Consider the following 14,244-nt stretch of genomic DNA (forward strand, 5'->3'; position numbering starts at 1 on the left):
GCCAGGTGATGCTCTAGGGCTATTTTGCTTCCCCTGGCACTGTAAATCAGTAAAAGGCGAGGGAGAAGATTGCTTTATTGAAATATTTGGAAATCCGAAGAGAAAACATTATGCCTTCCATAGAAATCCACTGAACTGTAACATTAGTCAACTGGAGTTTATTGTCCTTTAGAAATGGACTGATATTTGTCAGGAAAGCTACCAGAGCTGAAGTCTGACTACCCATAACCTTTGCACAAGATTCTAACAATGAGAAATGTGCTTTTATCAGTACAAAAGACACTTGTTGTGAAGGGGTGCCAACACTTTTGACCATGCAATTTTCATTTCCTGCAGCATTTTGGTGGTATTGTGTTGAATTTGGGGAAACCAATTGTTGTTTTAGTAGTGCTAAGATATTAAAATGATCCTGGTTTGGTGATTTTATCAAAAAAATCTCCAAAAGTGAGCAAATTTTTGCTAGAAAACCAACATTTCCAGAGGGGTGCCAATACTTTTGTCCATGACTGCATATCACTGGAATGCTCCTTTTAAGCAGTGGCAAATAACATGTGGCATTTGATTATTTACATTTAAATAATTCCTTCCTACAAATAGTCACATTTCTATTTTATCTTTCCAAACTACACACAAATGTTTTCAAGAATAATTGATTAAAGTAAAAATGCCTTAATATAACTTGAAGCACAGTAGTATAAAGAAGACAGAGTTTATCAGAGACTGTCTAGCAGAACAAATTTCAAAGGAAATTAATGAAAAACAAAAAAGATGAAAAAAAGAAGTTAAAAGACAATAGAAGGATATAATAAGGGTTCTCCAGAAGCAGTGAAGCCATTCCTGCCTCTTTGATCATGGGCTTGGCCATAAGGGTCCGCCGGCGCCAGAAAAACTACACACACACACACACACACACACACACACACACACACACATTTCATTAATATGAAATACTCAGAGAGTGAAGGTAAAGAGGATGAAATTTGTACAGAGATTTACTGCTGGAAGGTGTTAGGGTCTGCATCATGGTACCGACTAATGAAGCTCTAAATCGGTTCCCCCAGCATCTGCTGTATTTGCTATAAATCACTATCAAGATTTTCTTTTTTGTTCCTCAGCAGTCTTTGTTGTCTGAGGTCTGTCTCTCCTCGTCGAATTTTCTTGTGGATTTTAACAACCAAGGAAGAAGATCACTTCCAAAATGACCACATGTACCCAAAACCAAACTTGCTGTTAAACACTTTGTTGGTTCCTCAGTATGGTTATCAATAAGCTTCAGTGTTATTTCAATGTGAAATATTACATTTTGATTCAGTTATCATTATTCATATAAAAACACATGCTAATGGAGAACTGCAATACTATTGGCCTTATTTTAATCAAGGCTACGTGGGTACACTTTAAGGTTCAAGTTATATTGAGGTTAAAAGGTTTAGAGGCTTACGTGGTCTCCAGTCCCAGCCAAGTGGATACATACTGGTCTGTTCTTCTGCCACCTCTTAGGAACTATAAACTGGAATCTGAAACAACACATACTGAGCACTCACTGGGATACCACAGCACCCAAACACGTCATCAGTAAACAACTTTTTTTAGTAACTTGCTAGCTAGATATGGGTGCAGTTAAGTGATTTCTATTGTCATTGTTATATTTGGTTAGCAAAATAAAAACAGATCCCCCCCCCCCCCAAAAAAAACAAAACAGACATTTCAAATATTTATGAAATCTTTCACAATTTTATGTTAGATTATTTATTCAGAAATAGTCATAGTCATGATTATCTATTTCATCACATCTCATTTATTAATTCCACATGGAACTCTTGGGTGGTCCACACTGTTTTACCAGGATACCTAGACTGATCGGGTCATCTGGTCTTCTCTGGTTTGGTCTGTAACACCTCACTTCCTCCAATCTCCCCTGTCCCTTTCTTCACCCCTACACCACCACCATCCACTGTGCACATTGGACATGAGACTTGACATTCAATTTATTTATCAATTTGTTTCCTTGGACTCCTTTCAATTTGTTTCTATGTGTCTATTCCTTACTTGAACTTATTCCAGTTGATAATCTACTATCTGTTGCAACTTGCAGTTCAGGTTTTGTACTTGCCATTTTCCAAAGCTTGTACTTCACCAGACAGAGAGCTGTCCCTTTACAGCTTCCAATGATCACATTGCTCATATCAGCAGCTGTGACATCATCACATTAGCAGTAGAAGTAGGGGAAAACATCATATTCTGTACCTGGCTTTGACAGCCTCTGGTGGCAGGATTCCAGGAACCAAGTGCTCCAGAGGAGAGATGAAGAACCCATTGTGAATTTGACAGTCGGTGTGCTCCTCTGTCTGGACAGAAAGGCACAAACAAACACACAAATCTGTGAGAACACATCAAAAAGGTCTCTGAGTGAGCAGTGAAGAACAGATGGAGTACCTTGTTTATGTGAACTGGATAGTCCTTAGGCACCAGAGACTTGCACTTCTCTCTGTCTCCAATGATCTTACGGAATGCAAATATTCTATAAAACACAAACAAGAGAGAGCATATCAGATCAGCATAAGTACAGATTTCATCACTGATGCCACAACAGCATCTGACTAGACTGTACCTAAAATCTACATCATGATTAACTGTCATAACAGTTTGATATTGATCAACATAATTTTAAAAACACATGGTATTTAATTTCTCATGCTGGCTCACTTCTGAATTGTTTGTATGATCAATACAGTAGGATTACTTAGATTTTGTGGAAATACAATACGCCCTGACTCATCAGGTGCTAATTTGAAAACCTAAAACTTCTCTCTGGACATAACTTTTTTTTTTTGTTTTTTATTAACAACTTATAGTTTCATGGGCATTTTGGTGGCCATTTTAAAAGCAAGTGACACTTGCTTTTTTTTTGTTGTTGAATTTTGAGCTGTCCGTTTACAGGTAGGAGTAACTGTTAAACATCTGTAAATCTAATGTCAGACTTTTTCTCCAGTCTTCATCATGCGCGGAATTCTTTCTGAACTTCTTGTTGATGGAGCAGCAGCTAGAATAGGATTTGCAAAAGACGGGGGCGGCAAGCTGCAGTGCTCCTGAAGCTGAGACAGGAGGGATTTCATACAGCACTCCAGTATTAACACCTGGCCAGTGTCCACCCTCTGACAAATAAGTTGCATGAACTGCTGCTCCAAAACAGAACAAACACAGACATTTCCAAATGTGCCGTCTGTGCTTTATTGAAACCTGCTCAGTGAGCACACACCGGACACTGTCACGTCTGCCCTGCTTTTATCTATTCCGAGTGGACCACGTAATGGAGCTTTCCAAGAAAACCAGGGGAGTTGAAATCTGCTTCTACATTACTGAAGGATGTACAGATGTCACAATGAAGAAGAAATGAAGAAATCATGCTGCCCTCACCCTATTCATAAACTGTAAACCATGGGTGTTCTCCTTGTTAACTCTGGTTGGTGTTGGTGTTAACATTCCACTGCAGGCCTGCAGGTCTGCAGGCTTTACGACGCCTGGCTGACCAGTTTACCAATATTGAGCAGAAACATCCAGACTCCCTTTTCTTGGGTCTTCAACAGAGCAAATTTCGGACATGAACCGCTAAAATACAGACAGCAAATAAAAATAAAGACACATTAATTGGCTTTCCGTCCCTGAATATACATCTGCCACATTACTAACTTTTTTTTTTTTTCCAGAACATCTTTACATTTTACAGAGAAACTGAAATGTAGAAGAAAACCACCAAGGGACTAGGATAGGCTGTATCTGTTATTGTACACTGCTAAAGCATTGATCATAAGACTCATAAGAATTTTGTAATTTTACTTCTCCATGAAGCTGTAACTGCTTAATCATCTCTAGCCATACCTTCACTGAGAAACTGCTGTGCTGGTTTGGAAAATGACAGTTACGTATGTAACTGCGGTTCTATGAATCCTGGATGACTGCCAGAGGCAGTGCCTTAAGCACTGAATGACTCCATCTCGCGCATGCGCAGGTCGAGAAGTAATACCAACAAAGTCACCTGTGACTGACCCCTTGACGACCCCGGACAGGCTATAACTTCCGGTGTCGTCAGAGGATCTGTTCCTGCAGAATCTTCTCACGAAGACACAAGGATTCTGAGTGACTGAACGCTCTGGTGGTCATCCAGGATTCATAGAACCGCAGTTACATACGTAAGTGTCGTTCTATTTCATCCTTCCTGACCGCCAGAGGCGGTGCCTTAAGCACTGGATGACCAATACCAACAAAGTCACGAGGAATCCAAATGCATACCTCATTGACTGGAAGCAGAAGAACTTGGTAGGAGGACCACACCCAGTGGGTGAGGAGAGGCAATGTTTACTCAATAGAACCTTGCAAAAGTGCTTGGTGACGCCCACGAGGCTGCGGCACTTATTGCCTCCAGGGGCACCCCTCTCAGGGCCGCCAATGATGTGGAGACGCTTCTCTCAAAGTGGCACCAGATGGCAGGGGACAACCACCCGCCTTATATGCGTGACAAATGACGTCCACGATCCAGTGAGACAGACGCTGTTTAAAGAGAGCACAACCTTTCCTAGGACCACCAAAACACACAAAAAGCTGGTCCAACTGGCATATACCCACAGTGCTGTCCACATAGGCTCTCAGAGCCCGCGCAGGACACAACAGCACTGACCTCTCGTCCGCTTCCCCTACTGGCGGGTCAAACCGAGCCAGCTGGATAGGCTGATTAAGGTGCGAGTTTGACAAAACCTTAGGCAAGATTTGCGGGATTTGGCCATAAGGTGACCCCTGAACCGTCTGAGTTCCACCGTAGGCAAGAACTGCTGACCGACAAGGCATGAAGCTCACTAACACGTTTCGCTGAGGTGACAGCGAGGAGGAAGGCAGTCTTCACTGACAACCACCGTAGGCCTGCCTGTGCCAGGGGCTCAAAGGGTGGCGAGCATAGAGCATCCAGCACCAAAGGTAGGTCCCATGCCGGAGCTCTTGGCAGTCGTGGGGGACGTAGTCTCCGAGCCCCCTTCAAGAAGAGGGACACCAACCTGTGGCATCCCACCGTGTTGTTATCGACTGGAACATGTCGAGATGAAATGGCGGCCACGTACACCTTCAAGGTAGAGGGGGACCGACCGCTATCTGGGAGAGACTGCAAAAATTCCAAAATAGAAGGCACAGAGCAGTGCACAGGGTCCTCATGCCTTCCTGAACACCAACCAGAGAACAGCCGCCACCTGTTCTCATACTGCACCCGGGTAGACGGTGCCCTGGCGTTCAGAACAGTATTCTGGACGGTGCCTACACACTCATTCAGCAGTGGGTCGGGCCCTGCAAAGGCCAAACCCACAGCTGAAGACGGCAAGGGTTGGGATGCCACGCCAGGCTCCCCAGCTGAGAAAGGAGGTCCTTCCTGTCGGGGAGGCGCCATGGTGTGCCGTGACAGAGCCTGTGCAGGAGAGGAAACCACGTCCATCCTGGCCAGAAGGGAGCCACCATCAGCAGTCTGTGGCCCCGCTGAAGAACCCTCTGCAGCGTTGCCATAATCAGAGGGACTGGCGGGAATGCGTACAGGAGACCCTCTGGCAACTCGTGTGCCAGGGCATCCTGCCCCAGAGGGCTGCTCTCCTCCATCCAGGAGAACCATAGAGGACAATGGGTAGTCTCTTCCGAGGCAAAGAGATCCACCTCCACCCTGCCAGAGAGGCCCCAGATGTGGAGCACCACCTCCGGGTGAAGCCGCCACTCCCCTGGGGAAAGCTTGCCGCGGGAAAGGGAGTCCGCTACCTCGTTCCGCTTCCCCGGTAGATACATTGCCCTCAGGCTGGCTAGGCGGGGGGCTGCCCGCCGAAGTGATGGACAAGCCTTCATGGTTGCAGAGTCCAGAGCCACACCGAGGAAGGTGATACTCTGGGAGGGATCAGAGACAGCTGTTTCTGATGTTCGCCCTGAGACCCAGCCGGGCTACGTGAGCCAGAGGAGCGGCCGTATCCTGCACCACTTGAGACTGGGAAGGCGCACACACCAACCAATCATCTAGATATGGAAGGATCTTCATGCCCCGCGACTGCAGGGGAGAGAGGGCTGCTGCCACACAACGGGTGAACACTCGTGGGGAGAGGGAGAGACCAAAGGGTAACACCCTGAACTGAAAATGACGGCCTTGAAAGGCAAACCGAAGGAATTGCCTGTGGTGAGGTATGATGGGAACATGAAAATAGGCATCCTTCAGGTCGATGGAAGTGAACCACTCCCCTTCGGCAACCACACGCGGAACCTCTGCCGTGGTGAGCATGTGAAATGGCAAGACTTTCAGGAACCTGTTGAGGCCCCTGAGATCGAGGATGGGGCGAAATCCGCCATCTTTCTTTTCCACCAGAAAATACGTCGAGTAGTATCCCCCGGCTGTGACAGGGGATCTACTGGCTTGATGGCACCCTTGACCAGGAGGGCAGACAGCTCTTGGCCCAAGGCTAAGGCTTTCGCCGGGTCGCCTATGATGGTCATTTTGACCCGGCTGAAGGCAGGGGGCCGGCGTTGGAACTGCAGTTTGTACCACTGGGCTAGGGTGGACACCACCCAGGAGTCCGAGGTGTAAGCAGCCCAATAACTGAGCTGCTGCTGGGAAAAGCAGCCGATGACCGGCCCCAGAACTTCAGTTCCTGGCCCCCCGGCCTTTGGAGGCTCTGGAAGGGGCGCCGGTTAACCTCCAAGGCCTGAGGCTGACTAGAAAGCTGACACTCAGGGGCCCAAACATCCAGAGCTGCCCGCCGAGCATTGCACTGGCCGCTGAGGCCTCTGGAAGCTACCAAAACCGGCCTGTGGCTGAGAGCAACACTGTGCAGCTGCTGAAGAGCCTCTAGGTCGAGCAGGGGGAGGCACACTCCTGTGGAGACCTGAGAGCTGCTGTCTGGTCTGTCTGGCTTGGACCGTCCGCTCTAGTGCCTCTAAAGCGGCCGACCCAAACAACTCTCCTGGTTCCACCGGGACGCTGCGAAGGGTCCTTCTGCACACCTCTGAGAGGGGCGACTGAGCCAGCCAAACCTGGCGGTGAGCCTGGACCAGGGTGGACATCACACGCCCTAGCTCCCTGGTCATAAGGGCGAAAGCCTGTAGGGACGCATCACTAAAATTATGAGTTGATGTGTCCTGTGTAGTTTCCTGAAGGCAGGCTGAGAGGGCGAGCATGAGGTGTGACATCGAGTTACCAATGTGACCCATACGAGTCGCTGCATCATAGGCTTTGGAAAGCAAATCATCCGTGACATGCGAATGATGGCCCCCATGGAGCTACCCTCTGAGCAGCCACCTGAACTCTGGGCCGAGGAACGAGAGCCCGCTTCTGAGGGATGGGAGACAGTGTCATGAGAGACAGCGTCTGTCCCATATTCCTCAAATTCAGTGGCCGAAGCTGCCGTTGAGAGGATGTCATCCTCTGGACCCGACAAGGCCATAGGAGGAGCACACGCACTCCCCGCACCAGTCCCCGTCTGGAGGGCTAAAAAGATGGACTTCATCTGATTAAGTTCTGCTGTCAGAAGGTCCACTCTGGAAGCAAGCTCACTCTCTTTAGCCTTCTTCCTGGAGGAAGCACGGTCAGTGGCCGGAGCCCGACGCTTTGGCCGGCTAGGTCGGGCTGGGGACAGCCTGTGAGCGTCAGTCAGGCCTTCTGGTGAGGGTACACCAACAAAAAGTTGTTCCACCTCAGCCAGTCTAGCAGCCCTCACTGCCCGGGGCATGGAGCTGCAGTTCATGCAGGGGTACTCTGAAAGACCTTCCCTCAGATGCTCGAGGCCAAGACAAGAGGGGCAAAGGTCATGACCGTCCTCAGGCTGCAGAGGAGCCATACAGGATACACGTAAACCAGTCGTTCCACAAATAGACAGAATAGCACAAGCAGAGCACTGCTGCTAATTGTACAAAATAAAATGGCTCAAATGAGGAATGCTGCAGCCATAAAAACAGCGTGGGTACGACCGCTCCAAATCAAGAAGGGACGCTGCAAGAGCACAAGGTGCAACCGCGTCCTTAACCAAACAATCGGATTAGCTCGAGTGAAAGCACTGCTGCTAACCGTAATAAGACAGAACAAACAAACCTATGCTGGGAGAGGGGGCGAAAACACAGCCGTCACCAGCAGGTCGCTGCTGCAAAGCTACTAAGCAAAACAGGTCCACTTGTTGCTACTAAATAATAAAGTTAGCTCAAGCGGACACACTGTTGCTAACTGTAAAGATAACAGGGCACAACTAAGCTGGGAGAGGGAGCGAGAACACTGCCGTCACCAACAAAGTACAATATGCGCTGCGTAGTGGTACTTTACCAGTCGAGTCCAACCGTAGGTGAGGATGATCTGAAGAAAGGAGCATCCGCAATGCCGGTGAGACAGCGCACACCGCCTCTCGGAGGGACAGCTTGGCGCAGCCCTTGGAGGGAGAGCACCTCGCAGCTCCAACCAGCAATGAGCGGTCACAAGGCTACCGGCGACAAGCTGCTAATAATTTACTTACGGCTACTGTTAACTAGCCACAGTTAAGTAACGGTGATAATTAGCTTCAAGCTAATGCTACGTTCGTAGTGCACCTGTGAAGCGAGAAGAAAAAAGGAACAGATCCTCTGACGACACCGGAAGTCATAGCCTGTCCGGGGTCGTCAAGGGGTCACTCACAGGTGACTTTGTTGGTATTACTTCTCGACCTGCACATGCGCGAGATGGAGTCATTCAGTGCTTAAGGCACCGCCTCTGGTGGTCAGGAAAGATGAAATAGAACTCTAAGGTTGTCTTGTGTACTGTGGAGAGGTGTGGGGCTTTGTTTCCTGTATTTCAGAGGCTGGGCGTGGTTCTCAGAGGCTGGGCGTGGTTCTCCAGGTGGATGGGAGCTGGCTCCAACACAGCTGGGGCTCCTCACAATCAAGAGCAGCATAAAGACAGTGGACTGCAGAGGTCTCGTTGCCAGATTGTTTCTGCTGCTTAGTGGCATTGTTGGCCGTTTATCAGTGCTACTTGTGAGTATAAATGAACATTTAGTTTTTGTTCTCTCGGTAATCACCAGTGTCTGATCTCCTGTGTCTTTTCCCTTTTCGCTCAGTGAGTTCTCCTGCACCTGCCACCACCTTGTTTCACCTGTGCCTCCACCACCATATGCCCTCAATGCAAAGAGGTCTGTGCACTCCAGCGTATGTCTGAACTACTCTCCATCTCAGTGCCTAGTGCCTCACCTGCTGTCCTCAGGACTTTTTATTTTTTACCCTACCCTATTTTACCCTTGCTCCCTGTCTGCGTGTCTGCTATAGGTGGTTTGCAGTCACGTGATTCCGATGACGCGTGAGGTTCAGATGGGTGGCAGGAAGTGGAGAACGGTGATTGGAAATTGGTTGAGCCTGCACATAGCAGGTATTATGAAAAAATAGAAAAGCATATCGGATATGATCCATATGCACTGAGGAAAAGTGATTTTTCGTACGTGTTATCGGATTTGCCTGGTGTGGAGGCCGTCGATATCACGAATTACCTCGTCTTCCAGACCTCCTACTACACCGCTAGCCAAATGAAGGCGTACAAGAGTCTGGAGGCGTATAACTACTTCGTGTGTGGTTGGGTCAGCGACCTCGGATCCAAACCGGCTCTGAATGACTGCCGTCTTGTTTTTGCCCGGGTGAGTAAATGTGATTCACTCTTTACATTGCTGTTTCATCACTAATGTAAAGCTACATTAATGCACCACTAACGTTAGGCTACAAGCTAACTGGCTAATTGTCAATACTACTTTCTACCTAATGTTGCTAGGTCAACCATTCTCAGAGGTCTAATGAGACACCTTTGAAAACGTGGGTCATGGCTAAAGACAACGGAGAAGTTGTCACAGCACATTGTGATTGTATGGCTGGGTAAGTCATAACAAATGATCACATCAACATGTAAACATTCAGAATTAAGCCACCTTTCCCCTTGCTTTAGTCAAATGTTCAGTAGTGAACATGAAAATGTGACAGCAGAACTATCGTGATCTGATCTAAAGAATACTAGTTTGTTTCCAGTGAGATATTAGCTTATACTGACTATAGTTTACGTGGTAAACAGGCAATGTGTGATATATCATGTCATGGATAGCCTGGTGTTTAAGAGTAAGTTCAGAAAGCAGAGAAGCACAGCTTATGTATGTAAAATTAGGTTCTCCCTGTAAACCCCGTAAATAAAGCAGTCTGTCAGCTCTTTGTGTTACTGTGCATGTCACTATGAAAAACAGACCTTATCTGTAAATGCACAATTCCCTTTCTCTGTCCTTTTTACCAACAGATTGTCAGAATCCTGCTCACATGTTGGGGCAGTTCTGTTTGCCATTGAAGCAGGAGTTAAAATGAAAGCAAGTGAATCTTGCACTATGGAAAAGTGCAAGTGGATAATGCCATCAAATGTCAAAAAGGTAATCAAATGCACATGACATAGTTTTTTTTCTCAGTGTGAGCTGATTTCATTTGGAGCGCTTCTGTTCTCCTTGCCTCTCACACTTTCAGATTCATGCTGCTCCAGTTGTGAAGATAGACTTTTCATCAGCAAAATCAAAAAAAACAAAAACTAGATGATGCCATTGCAGGGAAGACAGGTGAGCAGAGGTGTAGATTACTGAATGAGCTGGTCAGTATGAAAGATGAGACAGTTAAAGACAGGAGATAGCTTAGCTAACATGTGCTGTGAAATCTAATAAGGTTAAATAATTGTACAAACATTTTTGAAGTAGGATAAATGTACTTTTACTTGAGTACTCGAGTCTTACAATGCCTGATGACGACAGTGTTTCCAGTTATCCCTGGTCTCTCTCTCTCTCCCCCCCCCCCACATCCCCACTTTCTCCTTTCTCTCTCCCTCTTCTCCCCGCGTTGCTGCCTTTTCACCCCAACCGGTCGAGGCAGATGGCCGCCTGCTCTGAGCCTGGTTCTGCTGGAGGTTTCTTCCTGTTAAAAGGGAGTTTCTCCTCTCTATTGTCGCCTTGTGCTTGCTCAGTGTGGGAACTGTTGGGTTTCTTTCTTTCTGTAACGTCTCTACCTTATCCTGTAAAGTGCCTTGAGACGATGTATATTGTGATTTGGCACTATACAAATAAAGACTGATTGATACTTTAAATGGACTACTTTAAAAACAAACTAGAGATAATAGAGAAATAGAGTAATTTCCTGGAGTAGTAATTTTACTTGTACTTTAAATAATTTTCACTTAAGTATTGAAATGTGTCAGTACTCTTTCCACCTCTGCAGGTGAGCAACAAACAGAGAGTCCCATAGTCCAGTGTCCAAGAGTGGAGCGAGGATCTGAGACTTACATTCAGTTTTTCAAAGCTTTGCACACAAACTCCCCAAGAAGTGCAGAGCTGATGTCCAGGGCCCCATATTACAAAGAATTTGTCCCAAAGTCTGTTTGCAAGTTACCTAAACCGCTAACTGCATATAGGACCCCAGAAACACTGCAGCTACCTCCAACAGAGTTGCAGAAAGCATGCACAGATTTCAGACTGGAAGAGCTTACTCAGGCCCAGGTCCAGGCAGTAGAGGAGGAGACCAGAAATCAAAGCTCATCAAAACTCTGGTTCAGCCAAAGAGCAGGAAGAGTAACAGCCTCTAAACTGAAGCAGGTTCTGCAGACTAGTCTCTCACAACCATCAAAGTCCTTGGTCAAGTCCATATGCTAACCAGAGGCACACAAGTTCTCTACAGCTGCAACAAGGTATTTATTAGGGAAATATGAGGGCTAGGTAAGGACACCCACAACTGACAGTATGACACAAATGTTAGGGCTGGCTAGAAGTATGTTTAAGCTTTGAGATCAGGAATACGTTGATGTAAACCAGTGCACTGGAATTTAAAAAAAATCAGGAACTAATTTTGTCTCTCTTTCTCTCTCTTTCTGTTATTACTGTTGTGTGTTACAGGTATGGATGCAAATATGAGGCAACAGCCAGAAAACAATATGAGAGTTTGTTAAGCATGGACCATGAGGGTTTCTCCTGTATGGACAGTGGACTTTGGCTGAATCCAACGTGGCCATACATGGGAGCCTCACCAGATGGAGTTGTGACATGCGCATGTCATGGACCTGGGATTTGTGAGATAAAGGTACCAGTTATTTCTTCAGTATGAACATGTACTACCCATTTATACAAAGTTGTATTAGGGCCAGGCATGATGAAAAAAAATTATATTATGAAATCTCATCATGATAAAAAAAAAAGATTTTCTTCATGCCTGGTTGTAATACACCATTGTACATTTATCATTCATGTTGTGACCACTCAATGACACAATAGAGCAGGTATTCCATTAGGTAATTCCATTAGTCATAGGTCACAATGCAAATCATTGTGACCTATGACTAATGGAATTGGGATTTGTGAGAAAAGTAACTTTAATGCTATGCAAAGTTGAAGTTCTCATACATGTTGTAAAACATAAAACTAGCATTTTTTGGTGCATGTACATAAGAGAAACTAACATATCTTTGAGCTGGAAATTTGAACAGGGAATGCCATGCAGATGAAGTGACTCTTTTCTTTTGTGAACTTTTAGTGCCCACACAGCAAACAGGATGAGGTAGATCTACGCCTGTGTGCTGGAGATGAGGGTTTCTGTCTCGTCAACAATGGGGATGACGTAAAACTGGACAAGAACCATGCGTACTACTACCAAGTACAAGCTCAGCTTCACATTTCAGGTGCTGATTATTGTGACTTTGTAGTGTGGAACAAACATGACATCTTTGTGGAGAGGATTTTGCCTGATGCTGAACTCTGGGACAGCATCATTCCCAAAGTTGAAGAGTTCTTCAGATGCTGTGTCCTTCCTGAAGTGTTGGGACAGAAATTTACAAAGTGAGAATCAGGTCATATTTCAAGTGGGGTTTTTTGTGTGATTTGGTGCTGCAGGAAGGATTAATTGAGTAACAAAATAGTTGGTGATTAATTTTCTGTCGATCGATTCATTGATTTGCAGCTCTGTGTTGTAGGACTTGTAAGGGAATCTTAAATCTTAAATTTATTACTGTATTATTTTTTTTCAGTGTAATATATATCAATCAAATGTTTATATGTTCTCATGTCTATAGATGTATGTCCATAGGTTTTCATAGAATATGACTGTAAAATGTGACCGTAAAATCTTACCTATCACAATTAAAATAAATGAGTTTCTGAAATATACCAAGGCCACCTTGTGATGTCAATTTAAATAACTGTTATGAATTACAAGTATGGCAGGGTGGTAATTCAATATTGTCTGTCATCTTTCACTGGAAGCACATCAGGATGTTTTGGGGATATTATGACAGTTTTCAAACAAAGTATAAATATTTTTAATGCCAATATATAAGTAGACATACATATAAAAACACATGTACAATATACAAAGGTGTCAAAAGTACACACATTCTTTACTGGAAGAACAGATGCTTGTGTAAAAAAGTATTTTACTCAAGTAAAAGTATCAAAGTGAAACATTAAAAAACTTTTTTGGAATTTCATAGTAAGTGACAAATGCTTCTTTCCTCCATCCTTTTTTCCTTTCTAACTTCACCTCTGTCCTTTCCTTGATGTGACGACAACAGGAGGGTTAAAACATAACTACAGCAGTTTGATTAATAGAATATATACAAAATCACTCATCAACATTAACCAACAAAAACGAGCTTCATAGAAGCACTCTTGTCATTGATGTTGACAAATACATATATACATATATAAATACATCATTCTTTTTTTTTTAAAGAGTGAAACCCACCTTTGACAACAACAGAATTAGACTAATGTTTGCACTTTTTTTTTTTTTGAAGAAAAATCTTCCTTTGACACCATCAGAAATGAGGCTGATGTTTGGGGTTTTAGACTAATGTTTGCACTTATTAAGCGCTTTTGAAAGTTCTGAAGTTGTCAAAGTTGAGAAGATGGTATTTCTCCAGGATTGCTCAATGATGGTGGGACTGTGGCTGTCTGTCAATATGTACAAGTGTGTTTTTTCTGATTTACTTTGGATGAACAGAATATCTATTGCTTACTCCAGTGGGACAACAGAGACAGAAAGGTTAGTTAATGCACAGCAAATAACCCCAATCTTATCAATTAGTGCCAGTGAATCTCCTGTTTTTGCAGTCATATGTTCAATGGGCATTGCCCTACTCTGCAGAATTTGGTACTTTCTTCGCACTAATCCTATGACTCTTTCCACATAAATATGCACATTAGCCAGTTTTCTTGTTTGTTCAAC

At 45.0% G+C, this 14,244-nt stretch overlaps 1 protein-coding gene across 3 annotated transcripts in view; it reads right to left on the minus strand.

Annotated features, from left to right (window-relative positions):
- The window catches only part of abhd18 (abhydrolase domain containing 18), a 70,556-nt gene that overhangs the window by 35,498 nt on the left and 20,814 nt on the right, over window positions 1-14,244 (minus strand). For all 3 annotated transcript variants that reach the window (XM_076738794.1, XM_076738795.1, XM_076738793.1), the window contains exons 3-6: window positions 2,437-2,521; window positions 2,248-2,348; window positions 1,442-1,517; window positions 803-889 (exon numbers count right to left, since the gene is read on the minus strand). In XM_076738794.1, coding sequence (XP_076594909.1) covers window positions 803-889; window positions 1,442-1,517; window positions 2,248-2,348; window positions 2,437-2,521 — 349 coding nt within the window. The remainder of the gene's footprint in view (window positions 1-802; window positions 890-1,441; window positions 1,518-2,247; window positions 2,349-2,436; window positions 2,522-14,244) is intronic.

Source organism: Chaetodon auriga, chromosome 9, assembly GCF_051107435.1.
Source record: "Chaetodon auriga isolate fChaAug3 chromosome 9, fChaAug3.hap1, whole genome shotgun sequence".
Taxonomy (NCBI): Eukaryota; Metazoa; Chordata; class Actinopteri; order Chaetodontiformes; family Chaetodontidae; genus Chaetodon; species Chaetodon auriga.